The sequence below is a fragment of the Dendropsophus ebraccatus genome, chromosome 5, assembly GCF_027789765.1.
Source record: "Dendropsophus ebraccatus isolate aDenEbr1 chromosome 5, aDenEbr1.pat, whole genome shotgun sequence".
NCBI lineage: Eukaryota > Metazoa > Chordata > Amphibia > Anura > Hylidae > Dendropsophus > Dendropsophus ebraccatus.
In genome coordinates, this window is record NC_091458.1 from 130,152,191 (window position 1) to 130,166,789 (window position 14,599).

General features: G+C 41.5%; 1 protein-coding gene across 1 annotated transcript in view; it reads left to right on the forward strand.

The window, feature by feature from the left end:
• Positions 1-14,022, forward strand: part of RUNX3 (RUNX family transcription factor 3) — a 107,203-nt gene extending 93,181 nt beyond the window's left edge. Inside the window, exons 6-7 of the mRNA XM_069972509.1 lie at positions 1,429-1,596; positions 12,744-14,022. Of these exons, the coding sequence (XP_069828610.1) occupies positions 1,429-1,596; positions 12,744-13,261 (686 nt within the window). The 3' untranslated portion in view covers positions 13,262-14,022. The remainder of the gene's footprint in view (positions 1-1,428; positions 1,597-12,743) is intronic.
• Positions 14,023-14,599: the final 577 nt, after the last annotated feature.

The window sequence follows — 14,599 nt, forward strand, 5'->3', positions numbered from 1 at the left end:
TGGGTGATGGGTCATTTAATACACTGTGTGCAAATGACGTCCGTTATTCCATAGACTTTGATGCAATTCATAGCGATTAAACTGATGTTTGTTTTTTTTGCTGTTTTTTCTTACTTAGTGTGAACATAGCCTTAGCATGCAATTGTCATTAATATTAGGCATTTTAAGATTCTGATTCTTTTATCATCCTATTATAACCATAAATAAACCGACTGCTATAAGATTAGTTGCAGAAATTTCTGCAACTGTCTCATTCAACTGAACAGGGTTTGCAGAATTTCCTGCACAAGCTGCAGAAATTACCGATGTAGGGAATAGATCTTTCTGCTACAAAACTGTTGGGTATGAACACACACTTGGTGCTATGTTCACACAAGGTACTTTAAAAAAAAAAAAAAAAAAAGAACCGCTGTTATTTTCCATTAAAACATCGGCCATTCTTTTCATACTGCAACGATATGAATTGAAGTCAATGCAATGTTTTGAGTGCCAAACAACAGCCGTTGTTGCATTCAATGCAAATGATTGAAGCATGAAAAGAACAGTACAATGTGAACATAGCCAAACAGGTCCTAGAGGTTTGCCCACCAGTAGAGATGAGCCAACTTACAGTAAGTTTGGGTTTGTTTGATCCTGAATGCTCTGCATTTGATTAGCGGTGGCTGGAGAATATGGATGCAGCCCTAATGAGTCCTGGAAAGCATGGACACAGCAAATGGCCTATGGCTGTATCCATGTTTTCCAGGACTTCCTAGGGCTGCATCCATATTATTCAGCCACTGGGAATTAAATGTTGAACGTTCAGTGTTAAAGGGAACCTGTCACCTGGCATTACGGCGCAGAGCCCGCCCGACCCCCCGGTGGAGCCCTGGATACTTACCCTTTTCTGCAAGTCCTGCTCCTGGACCCAGTCCTGGGACGGAGATCTCGCCTTCGGTAGCGATGCACACTGCAGAGATGAGTCCGACGACCATAGAGAATGATGGCTCCAGTCATTCTCTATGGGCATCTGACTCATCTCCGGTTATTTGCTTACAGCGCACGCCCATCTTCCGGCGCCGATATCTCCGTCTGGGACACGGATCCAGAAGCGAGACTTGCAGGAAAAGGTAAGTATCCAGGGCTCCACCAGGGGGTCGGGCAGGCTCTGCTCTATAATGCCTGGTGACAGGTTCCCTTTAAACGCTCATCTCTACTGACCAATTTCTTAAATTCTAAACTGCAAATTGCAAATTTGCAATTTGAGGAATTGGGAAAGTTAGATGAGAGACCCTGTGGAATCTATAATAGTTGGCATGATGGTTGCTATGCACTTTGAGAGAAATCTGTATGATTACAGAATAGGATATAACAACAGCTATTATGTACTGTTGGCTTCTTCAATTCAGAGGTAAATGCTCTTTCACTGATCGTATCTGGATGTTGCAGGGCATCGGCAAAAGCATGAAGAGCAAGCAAGCAAGCATTTCCCTGAACGCTACAGTGATTTGGAGCTTATACGGAGGCAGGGGATAAGGGTACAGACCAATCCTAACTCAAGACCCTCACTGACTAACCCAAACCCATTTAGCAACCAAGGTCAAACACAAATACAAGGTAAGATGATCAGATATTGCTCTGAAACATATTTACCATATCCCTTTATGTGAGAAATATGAGTAGAAAGACTTAAAAAGATGCATTCATGGCATACCTTGGACAATGCTTATGGTTGTTCTTATTTAGAATGTGATTGATGGGTGAAAAGACTGTCTGCAGCCTTGCATATTTACTCTATAATAAGATGGTATTGAATACAGTATTCAGCACCACGACTATAACGCATGTTTGCAATTTATTTATATTTTTTTTTATGCTTTAAAACAAAGCTATGCTTACTTGTATCCAGGTCCAGTCTCCTGAAGCAGCTTTTTAGTGCTGGTTGAAAAAAAGAAGCTAAATGCAGTAAGTCCTGGTCGTCTGTGCTCTTACAGAGAAGGCAGTCATGTGATTGATGGACATTTTAAGCCGTGACTATCTGTACTGGCCGGGACTTCATGTGTTTAGTCTCTTTATTTCAACCAGCACAAGAATAAAAAGCTTCAGGAGACTAGACCTGAACAGAAGTAAGTATAACTTTGTTTGACAGCATGATAACAAAAAAAATAATTAAAGTAAATTACAAACATGCTTTATATCACATCTACTGTTGTTTTAAGTTTTAAAAGTTATAACAAGAGTTACCCTTAAAACATTTAAAAAATGTACAGAAAAGTATTGCTCTTTTAATTATTCTTGATCACTCTGCAGCATTTCATACTGTAGACCACAACCTAAAAATTAAAGTGAAAGCATACTCCTCTTCCCTGATTCCTCACTGTAGTTCTGATGTCTACTTATTCCAACCAGTCACAGCTGTTTCCTGGTCCCTGTGATGTGTCTTCTCCACAGGAACTGCCTGCTTGGCCAATCACTAACTGCAGCAGTGACCTGCCTCAATCAGTGACTGGCCGGGCGAGCAGTTCCTGCAGGGATAGTGTATCAAAGGAACTATGTGAGTGACAAGGACAATGCAGCAGAGAGGGATCAGGGCAGGTGACTATACAGTCTTTTATCATTTCCTATCACCCTGACTCACTATTAAAATGTTTTTCTGGTGCTAGAATATCCCATTTAAGGATACTGCTCTCTCTTGCTTTTCTTCCTACTTCTTATGCCATTCAGGATAACTTTTGCAGATCCTACTTCTTCCCCTCTTTCTCTTGCTGTTGGTGGTCCTCAGGGATATGTCCTGGGTTCTCTTTTCTCTTCTATGTACACAACCCCTGTTGGACAAACTATCAACAGATTTGATTCTCAGTATAATCTCTACTAATAACACCCAGCTAAGCCAGCTAATGTACTGGAGCAATGGGAAGAAGATTCACTTCATAGAGGGACCTCCGACCTTGTGCCTTCACTATAGGCAGTGTTGCAACTCAATGAGGTGAAACATTGATTACATATAGGGGGAGATAAATCAAACATGGTGTAACGTGAAACTGTGATAAGTGTGTGAAACTATGATAAGTGTGAGAAATTACATATAACTACATATATATATATACATTTATATACATCAATGTTTTACTGATTTGCAACAATATGTATAATGAAGGTGTGAGATGATGGAAGGTCCCTCTGCGAGGTCAATCTTCTTCCCATTGATATCTTGTACTGTTTCAACACAGTTAGGACTTAAAAAAAAGACGACAGGGAGCATAAAAACGCATTATCTATGCCCAGAAAGGCTTTCTATTTGAACATATACAACATCGTTTTTTATCCAATAAAACCTTTATTCTCTACATCTCTCTAAGGGGAAAATACAAGCAAAGGCTATCTGCCCCAGAATCCTGCTCTTTTCTATGCTGTCTAAAGGGAAACTTGTGTAAAAGAGACAATGATCGGTTGAGGATTAGGAATCTGATGGTATCTTTAGAGAAAGCGTCAAAATATATTATTATTTGCCTCACATCTTTCTGTGTAAACAGGAGATGTGCTGCCGATAGCAAAAGGAAATTGATAGCATTGGATATGCATACATCCGTGTTTAGTTTCCAGATCACACATGCTGTGCATACTTACCATCAGCGCTGCTGTGTGACCCAGCAATGTCAGCTCCTGGCTGAGCCTTAAGGCTACCTCTGCCTCCTATGGCTGTCAATTATTCTGGAAGAGGTGGGGCAGCAGCCTGTAGTTACAGCAGCAGCAGAAAGAGAGCTGATGGTGCCGGATTACACCAGCGCTGATGGTAAGTATGCACTGCATTTTTGATCAGATTCATGCATATCTGTGCTGTCAGTTTCCATGAAAAACTTAAGGATTAATTGTGCTGCATTAAGGCACTTGCAAACATGCACCGATCTCGCTGATTGATGCTCATTTGCGTCCTTGCTAGGCTTCATGTCAGGTTGTGTAAAAGAACCCTTAGAGTGAATTGAAAGGGTACTCTAGTGTCAGAAAACGGCAAAGACTTGTAATTTATTTCTGTTAAAAATCTCTAGTCCTCCAGTACTTGTCAGCTGCTGCATGTCCTGCATGAAGTGGTGTATTCTTTCCAGCTCTCTTTCCACCTCTGTCTGTTACAGCATAAAACACCTCTCCTACTCTCCAGCCTGGAAAGAATTGGAAAGAATACACCACCTACTTCCTGCAGGACATACAGCAGCTGATAAATACTGTAAGACTGGAGATTTTTTTTCAATAAAAGTAAATTACAAATCTCTGGCACTTTCTTGCACCAGTTGATTTATTTTTTTTTCTTGCTGGGGTACCCCTTTAACTAATGCCAAATTCTTTGTGGCTGCTCTGCTTTAGTTGAAAAGATTCCCAGGATACAGGGATTATTTACTGGGTCTTTATTCAGTCCATTGACACATAATTACAATCATACCCATCCTACAGTCTGAAAGTCTCATTGCTCAGTATACACAAGGTCTATGGTAACTTTCAGCAACTATCCCACACTACCTTCTCAAAGTTAAAACATGCCTGTTGTCACTTTTGCTGGCAGTGTAACTGTTAACAAGATTTGTGGATTGGAAACAAGAGGGTTTTCATCTCTATGGGAAATGCCCCAAGGCTGGAGGCATTTGGCATGCAATTAAAGGAAACACTGCCGAGCTGTCATAGGAAAGCCTGTGCTACCGAGAGGCAAGCATGTGAATGGGTGTGCATCTGTGTGTGTACAGGCCCACATGTATTTCACATTCTGTGGTCACACTCAATGCAGCATTATGTTAAGTTGGTTCCACAATATTTTCTCCTGTGGCAAGGGAGCACTTCATCTGATTTAATGCCCTGAATAAGCTATTGTAGTTACTGGTCTCCCCCCCATGAGAATAAAAAATCAAGGATTTTGAAAAAGTAAACTAAATAATATGTACAATAATATCATCAGTTCTATCACTTAAAGGGAATCTGCCGTTCTCCTGGTACAGGTTCCATTGTACAGCGCTGAGTTTGGGGTTGGCAATTTCACTGCCCACTCAACCAATCAGCATCTGCAGAAGTGTCCCGCCTCAGCTGCTGATTGGCTGGATGGGCAGTGCATGCTCTTACCCCCAAAACAGCAAGTGCTGTGCAATGGGATCAGCTTGGGCAAACAGTGGTGAGGGAAGAGGATAAGAATAGACTTTTTTTTTTAATTCTGTTTCCCCGAAGGATGAGCACATTACAGTTTTTTTTTGGTGAATACATTGTATGGACACTGCATGTTATAACACATTAGGGGAGATTTATCAAACATGGTGTAAAGTGAAACCAGCTCAGTTTCCCCTAGCAACCAATCAGATTCCACCTTTCATTTTCCAAAGAGTCTGTGAGGAATGAAAGGTGGAATCTGATTGGTTGCTAGGGGCAACTGAGCCAGTTTCATTTTACACCATGTTTGTTAAATCTCCCCCATTGTATATGTTATTAAAGGGAACCTGTCACCCACCCGTGCCGGGGCAGAGCTCAGCCGACCCCCCACTAGAAACACTTATACTTACACCGTGCACGAAGTCCCGCTCCTGGATCCGCTCCCGCCGCCAAGATATCACCGTCTGAAGCCCGGCGCACGCGCATCAGAGATGAGTCTGACGCTCATAGAGAATGAATGGAGCCGTAATTCTCTATGAGCATTGGACTCATCTCTGATGCGCGTGCGCCGGGCTTCAGACGGTGATATCTTGGCGGCGGGAGCGGATCCAGGAGCGGGACTTCGTGCACGGTGTAAGTATAAGTGTTTCTAGTGGGGGGTCGGCTGGGCTCTGCCCCGGCACAGGGGGTGACAGGTTCCCTATAAACAAGCATGCATTGTACATATGTCTGTTGGAAGAGAACTTCATTCTGTCTAGGGTTTGGTCATGATTATGGACTAAAAGCAAGGAAGTAAACTCTAGTGTCCACTAAGTAGTGTTTAATATATATCCTGCAAAATCTCTAACAAAATAGTGAAATGAATGAGTGATTCAAAGCTGGAGATTCTACTTTGGATGGCATTATTAGAGATCACTGATTTCACCTAGTTAAAGGGGCACTCCAGCAATATTTTTCTTTCAAATCAACTGGTTTCAGAAAATTAGATTTGTAATTTACTTTTATTTAAAAATCTTAAGTCTTCCAGGACTTACCAGCTGCTGTATGTCCTGCAGGAAGTGGTGTATTCTTTCCAGTCTGACACAGTGCTGCCATCTGCCGCTCTCTGCTGCCACCTCTGTCTGTGGCAGGAACTGACCAGAACAGTTGCAAATCCCAATTGAAAACCTCTCCTGCTCTGGACAGTTCTTGACATGGACATGGAGGTGGCAGCAGAGAGCACAGTGTCAGACTGGAAAGCATAGGCCACTTCCTGCAGGATATACAGCAGTTGATAAGTACTGGAAGACTTGAGAAACAAAATTTGGCTTTTAATCTAGAAATAATGTTGGAGCTCATACCGAGCAACCTACATAGAAGAAGAGAAAAATTGAGAATAGCACTTAGTTGAAGGTGAAAAGGTATATAGCGTGCAACTTAGAAAAGGTGAGAAATAAACAAGGAAAAGGAAATAGTATATAAAATTGTAATGAGTAATCAGTAGCTGAAGCTGTGAAGTTCATGGGTGGAGCTGTCATCTGGGCAAGAGCTAGGAAATAGAGATTCTACAGATATGCTAACATACTGAACCTTCTACTATATATCTTCAAATATTTTTTTACAGCAGATAGTTTCCACTTGATACTGTAATCCAATGGTGCCATGATATCTGATGATGAACATACAAACTGCACATAACATAAAAGTGGGAATAAATAGTAAAAAGAAGGAAATCTTGGGCAGGAGATTGTTTGTGGCAAGACTCATGATCGTGCGGAGTTGGAATTCAAATGAGATATTACGAGTGGGGACTTGGAGTAACTTGGTAAAACAGTATGTCAAGTATGAAAAGGTATGGGAAAGAGGGAGAGAATAGTGGAGGAAGACAGTTGGAGTGAATTACAGGATATGAAGAGTTGGTTCTTCTTTGTTTGAGCATCTGAGGTCCACCTGGGGAGGGGGGGGGGAGGGGAAAAGAGGGGGGAAATTTTGTAAAGGAAAAATGTGATAACTCGTTCTTGTATGGAAATTTTATTGATGTGATCATAAAGATTTTTTGAAAAGAAAAAAAAAACTGCACATAACATAATGCAACATAAATAACATCAGAAACATTGTATGGCTATGTTCACACTACGTAAAACTACGGCTGTAGTTCTCGCCGCAGAACTACAGCCGTAGTTTTGTGATGTGTGACATGTTGAATGGGATCCTGGATCAGAGCCCCGCGGCCGGGGTCACGGAATGACCGGTCTGTTCCGTAGTGTGAACATAGCCTATTACTGTATGTAGTAAAGAGGAGTACCTCTGTCCATGTCAGGAACTGTCCAGAGCAGTAGCAGATCGCCATAGAAAACCTCTCCTGCTCTCCAGACTGGAAAGAATACACCACTTTCTGCAGAACATACAGAAGTGGATAAGTACTGGAAAACTTGAGATTTTTTTTAATAGAAGTAAATATCTGCAACTTGCTAGGACCAGTTTATTTGAAAGATTTTTTATGTGTTTGTGTACACATAGCCAAATGGAAGTTGTAGGTCGCAGTAACATATGACTTGCTTTCAGGTCAACTTTCTTCGGGTGACTGCCTTATCGCAGTCGTGTTATGTTACAAGTTGCGATGCACCCACATTGGTAATTACTAGAAGCAATTCCACTCTTCAGGTGGCATAGCCTAAAGGCCATATTCCACGGAACGAGTATTGGCCGTATTCGGCCGATATCGACCATTACAGCCGATAATCGTCCTGTGGTATAGAAGACAACGATCAGCAGACATCGTTCATGTCGGCTGATCGTTGCGTCGTTTGTGTTTCAAACATGTTGAAAAACAAACGACTGTGATAGCAGCGATCTGCTGCCGTCGCGCCGAGGAATAGGAGCGGCGGCAGCAGAGCGCCACTATCCTCTATGGGCTGCCCGGACGATCTAGCGATCGTTGGCTTAGACCAGTGGTGTCTGAGTGCCTTCCAGTCACCATGACCAAGAAGAGGAAACTATTGGTTTATTGTCATTTCTGTGTTCAGACAATTCAGTCGTTTGAACAAATGCGAAAAGATTTTCCTGCTATATCTAGTACATAATACTCACCCACCCCCTACCCCCACGGCGGTATTCTTAGCATGCAGGACTGCTCTGCCGCGCTACATCCAATTTAGATGTTTTTACACGGTTTGATTTCAGTGGAAACTTTAAAAAGCTTGTCCTTTTAGGATAACGTGGGCCTGAAGATTGTACGGCTGCCTTACTGTAATTGTGTCTGACATCTAGTAGCAAACATTGGAATTTCCAGTTCCCCACAAGAATCTAACTATAAGAGACACAATATACACCGTTATTTTAGGACCCATATCTTATGTCAGCACGAGCTGGAAATTTCCAGAATCTTAGCAAAATATCACGGCAAAGGATTTAACTACTTTGAGACTTTAAACTGGGTTATCCGGCGAAAATCTTTTTCTTTCATATCAACTGGTTTCAGAAAGTTATATAGATTTGTATTTTACTTCTATTTAAAAATCTATTTCGAAAACCTCTCCTGCTCTGGACAGTTCCTGTCTCTGACAGAGGTGGCAGCAGAGAGCGCTGTGTCAGACTGGAAAGTATACACCACTTCCTGCAGGACATACAGCAGCTGATAAGTACTAGAAGACTTGAGATTTTTAAATTGAGGTAAATTACAAATCTATATAGGCAGTTGATTTGAAAGAAAAAAACTAATTTGCTGTATTTCCAGAGCATACAGCTTAGAGGAATTAGAGTATGGACCTATTTAAGTATACACTATGGGGAGAGTTATCAAACATGGTGTAAAGTGAGACTGGCTCAGTTACCCCTAGCAACCAATCAGATTCCACCTTTGATTTTCTGTGAGGAATGAAAGGTGGAATCTGATTGGTTGCTAGGGGCAACTGGGCCAGTCTCACTTTACACCATGTTTGATAAATCTCCCCATTTGTCATTGTATTCACATAGAGCAGGAATGGGGAACCTTCGGCTCCCCAGTTGTTGCTAAAACTACAATTCCCATCATGCCTGGACAGCCGAAGCTAAAGCTTCGGCTGTCCAGGCATGATGGGAATTGTAGTTTTGCAACAGCTGGAGGGCCGAAGGTTCCCCATCCCTGGCATAGTGTATCATGCTGTCTGAGATTGTGAACATGTATTTAGGAAACCTAATAAATAGCATGTAAAAGTTGTGTGCTGGTGTAACAGCCCATGCCACGGCGTATGTGGCTCCAGTTCCCAGTCCCAAGCAGTTAAATTGCTAATGAATTCCATATATCGAACTATTCAGCAAAGCATTGTGGAACCACAGAAAAGCAAGCCTATGGTTTGGGTGAGATCCAACCGAATGGGGGAACAGGAATTCTGCAAAATGTCTTTACTCTGAGAGCTTGAAAGGGTAGAGAAAATAAACCGAGTTATAATAACAGTCTGCCAGCATCCCACTTTATTAAAATATTGGGATATTCCTGCTCTTTGCTTCGGATTTTTCTGTCATGTAACATCAGTACATTAGACTCAGCTTATGAGTCAGACATTTTTTAAATTAAATAAAAATAAGGAGTATTATTGGTACCTTAGAATCATACCACAAACCTGAACTTCTACTTTTCACCATTATGTAATGGTGACTATTTTTCTGATTGTCGTGCATGTTAGTTAAAGGGATACTGTGACAAAAGAAAATCCTTTCAAATCAACTAGTGTCAATAAATTATACAGATTTGTAATTTACTTACCTATTTAAAAATCTCAAGTCTTCCAGTACTTATCAGCTGCTGTATGTCCTGCAGGAAGTGGTATATTCTTTCCAGTCTGACACAGTGCTCTCTGCTGCCACCTCTGGCCATGTCAGGAACTGTCTAGAGCAGGAGATGGGGATTTGTTGGTGCTCTGGACACAGGATAGGGGACAAGTAAGAGATCACGAGGGTCAGACCTCCAAATCCCCCTCGTCGATCTCGGTATCAGCCCCCTGCATCTGTGTTATAAATAGAGCCGTGGGTATGTGGTTCTATTCATTCCAGAGGGAGAACAAGTCCTGTACATCGGAAACATCCCATTTGTTTTGTGTAAGACATATGAGTGCAGTCATGTGAGGAACAAGCATTTTAGATGTATTTTGAGCCTGTTAAGCATCCTAATCCAAGAACACGGCCATTACTAATGAGAAATAGTGACCTCTCCGTGGCTTGTGATTTATATACATACCGTACCTCAACCTCTCTGCCAATCCAAAATATTGACATTTCCGTAGATAGATCAGGTCAGATTTGGAAGTTCTCCGTCCCTGGGCTCAGTCTTACAATGGGCAAATTCTTATAGTATAAATGGGCTCATTCACTTAGTGAAGCAGCTGGTGTGATTTCGAGAAGAAAATAAACATATCCTTGAAATATTTTGGTTGGCAAAATGAAAGTGCAATTCAACAGTCCAGCCAGTAGGTTGTACTATATGGGACAATGTTGGAGCGGGCAAGGCAAGGTATAGGAGAACACAATGTGCACCTACCCGCACATCACAGATGGCTCGTCTCTTTGAATGTTAGATTGATGCGTGATTGCGCTGTCTGAAGTATGAAGCACTGGGACAACGTACAAGCGTGCATTGTAGTGTCATCTATAAGTCCTTCTACTTTGTGGGAATTCTTCTGATTAAGTATGAAATGGTGAATCACGCAACGGAGTGAACAAACTTCCCAGTGTGCAATTATTGGGACATTTTCCTTTGGTTTTGCCGTATAATCCTTTACATGGGGTGGTAGCGGAAATTCCGACTTATCAATGGGAGCACTGTACCAGCTCGTCCACATAAGAAAAAAGGCACATGACACTTGACAACAGTAAAGCTGTAAAATTTGGATAGCAATTAGTGGTCGCTGTAACTCTTTATTTTATTTTTTTTTTACGTTTGTCTACTAAACCGCTATAATTTATGCTGGTTTTTGCTCCTTTTCTTTTTCCTTTGCTTATATCTTCTCCGAGGTTGTGAGATAATTATACAGATTCTGCTCTACAACAATTGGGGACGTAATTGCCATTTACATCGCACGGCTTGTGACCATGAGCTGCTTTATGCTATACTTATTGTTTGTATATAAGCACCCCCACAAGGAGTGGAACAATGGGGGGGATTTATCAAACATGGTGTAAAGTGAAACTGGCTCAGTTGCCCCTAGCAACCAATCAGATTCCACTTTTCATTCCTCACAGACTCTTTGGAAAATGAAAGGTGGAATCTGATTGGTTGCTGGGGCAACTGAGCCAATTCTACTTTACACCAGTTTGATAAATCTTCCCCAATATCCTTATAGCACTGATAACACTATCAGGTAGCAGGTTGTCAGTGTGACATTCTGTCATCTCTCCAGTGCAATGGCATGGATAGAGTTTGGAGATCTTATATAGTAAATCGGTAAACGTCTCCATCTCTTTTTTTTTTTTTTTTTAACTAAAACGACACTTCTTGCAGGCAGAACTTAACCAAAGAAGTGACATCAAAAAATATAAATAAGTGGAAAAATTCACAAAACAACCTGATTAGGGATGAGCGAATTTACAGTTTCCCAGGACTGGATCCAGCTTTTCCCAACACCTGGAGCGGAGTGGCACCTAGTTTAAAGGCAGAGGGCTGAGCTTAACAAAGCGCTTCGCTAATACTGTAATTTCGCTCATCTCTAGTTAGAAACATGTAGCTTGAGTGGCAGGGCACATGGTGTGCTACCACTCCATTTACTATATCCACAGACCTTCCAAACAGCTCAGCATGAATAGATTTGGAAGACCAGCAGCAGAGTATGTGCCCTGCCACTCCATTCCCTCGGGGGACACCTGTGACCACTTGGGGTCCCATGGGTTGGACCCCCACTGACCAGCTAGTTATCCCCTATCCTGTGGTTACGGGGATTATTATTTTTATCTTGGGCTAAACTTTTTAAAGACCAAGGATTTTCTATATGTATTGTTTATATTATAGCAACTGTTCAGATGTACATATCATTATTTACAGTCAAACCTTGGATTACAAGTAACTTGGTTTGAGAGGGTTTTGCAAGACAAGATGACTATGTAAAAAAATTGTGTAACTCTCTAAGCAAGCAATATTTCATTATACAAGCCCCCTAGTGCCCCATCCTGATACTGTACTGGGTAGAAAGCCCTCTAATTCTAACCTTCTGTTACCTGATTAACTCTGCTGATGATTGGACCCCGTCCGGCTCTCCTCCAGAGCCCGTCCGTGTCCCTGCTGCTTCCTTCTGACCTCTTCACTGATAGCTGCTCCAGGCAGCCTGCACTAGTACCAGCTTGTACCAGCACCAGCAGGTTTGCAACCACCTGGGCAGTTGTGTGTGTGTGGAGGGAGAGTTAACTGATTAACCCCTTCTTTACTCATACAGTGTTCTTTATTGATACAGAACACCTTACCTACCTTATTTTGGGGTTTTAGAATGAATTGTATGCGTTTCAATTATTTCTTACGGGAAAATTTGCTTTGCTATAAAAGTGATTTGGATTACAAGCACGTTCCCGAAACGAATTATGCTTGTAATTCAAGGTTTCTTTGTACTTTTAAACCTTCGGGAGTCTCTTACTTTAATAAACGTATTAGTATTTTATCGAGACAATTTACTGTTTTTTTCTTTTCTTTTTCACTTTAGCAACCGATCTTAGTCCATTCTCAGACCCTCGACAATTCGACCGCTCCTTCCCCAATTTAACATCTCTCACGGAGTCCAGATTTTCCGATACTCGTGTGCACTACCCTGCCGCCATGTCCTCTGCCTTTTCCTATACCGCATCTCCCTCATCAACTGGAATTGGAGGAATTAGTGTCACCGGTATGCCTACCACCACACGTTTCCATCCCACTTACCTTCCACCTCCATATCCCGGATCATCACAAAATCAAAGTGGACCATTCCAAACCAACGCATCTCCATACCATTTATACTACGGCACATCTTCTGGATCATATCAATTCTCTATGGTTGCAGGTGAACGTTCTCCTTCAAGAATGCTATCTTCTTGCACTAGTGTGGCGGCTGGGAACAACTTGATGAACCACAACTTGACCAACCAGAATGATGGAGTGGATGCAGATGGAAGTCATAGCAATTCTCCCACAAGCCTAACAAGTAGTGGAAGAATGGATGAGTCTGTTTGGAGGCCATACTAAGCATGCTTTCAAAGTAACTAGACTGATGCTAAACTAATGTTACATCTCCAGAAAAGACTGGTCGATATATAGAAAAGGCATAGTTATAATAATTTGACGGTACTTATTGTAGCATAATACACATATGTATTACAGGCTAGAATACCTACTAGATACATCTGCAAATGCAGATCTTAACCATAGAAGGTACAAATATTCTTACTGTTTGAGCATTATCATTTCAACATGAAGACCACATTACTTATGAGGATGGAGGATTTAAAGAGAGTTGTGGAATACAAGGAGAACCTTTTTGGGCTCCTGTGTATTCAAGAATATTCCATGAACAGAGGAACATATAGAGTTATAGAGTGTGATAAGACTATAGCAATTGAAAATGAAGAAAAGCAGAACCAAGAAGAATCGGGTACTGTAGGGGTTTTAGTGGGAGTTTACAAATACAGACCAAATTAGAGGGGTCAAATATTTTTTGTTTTTTTTAATTGTATTTAAGATGTAGTAATTTAAGACATGTCTATTTTCTTACTTAGGGAGAAATCTTTAAGCTTTCCAATGTACATTTTATTTTTTTTATTTTTTTTTGGCTACCGGGGTGTGTCTGCCTCAACTATCGGTAAGGAATATATATTATATTTATTGGATTAAAGACGTCTTTTTGATTATTTTTTTTTTAGCCTTGAAAGATGATGATACGATGTGGGTGAGCAAAAGCTTTAGTTACACATAATACTTGCTCTTATTGCATAGTGTTATGCTATGTGCAGAGACTCTCACACCCTGATCATAAAATGGCTTATAACAGAAGCATCACATTGTAAAGTTAATTAACGGTAAATTAACGGTAAATTGATTGGGTGGGCATCTATATATCACAGCTGATATAAATGACTATGTTTATTAGTTTTTGAAAAATTATACTCTAATGAGTGATAAATGATTTACACATTGAATGGGGTTGTCCAGACTTAAAAAAACATGGCCGCTTTATTCCAGAAACAGGGCCACTCTTGTTTCCAAATTGTTATTTTGCAGTTAAAGCCAATGTACCATCAGGTAGATCGCTTTAAGATTTTTACATCAAAAGACCGGCGGCGATGCAGCGATGCCAATGCCATAGTCCTTTTCTTGAACCATGACCCAGTTCCCGTGCACAGGGCTAGTGTATTTAAAGGCACCGGCCTGGGCCGAAGCACTGGAGGGGGCCTTCCCCCACCCAGTGTGACGAAACCCCTCCCCTCTGTGATGCGGCTCCATTGATTCTAATGGAGCCGTATCACAGAGGGGAGGGCAGAAGGTCACACTGGGGGCTGTCCGGACCGCCTCTAATGCTTCAGGCTG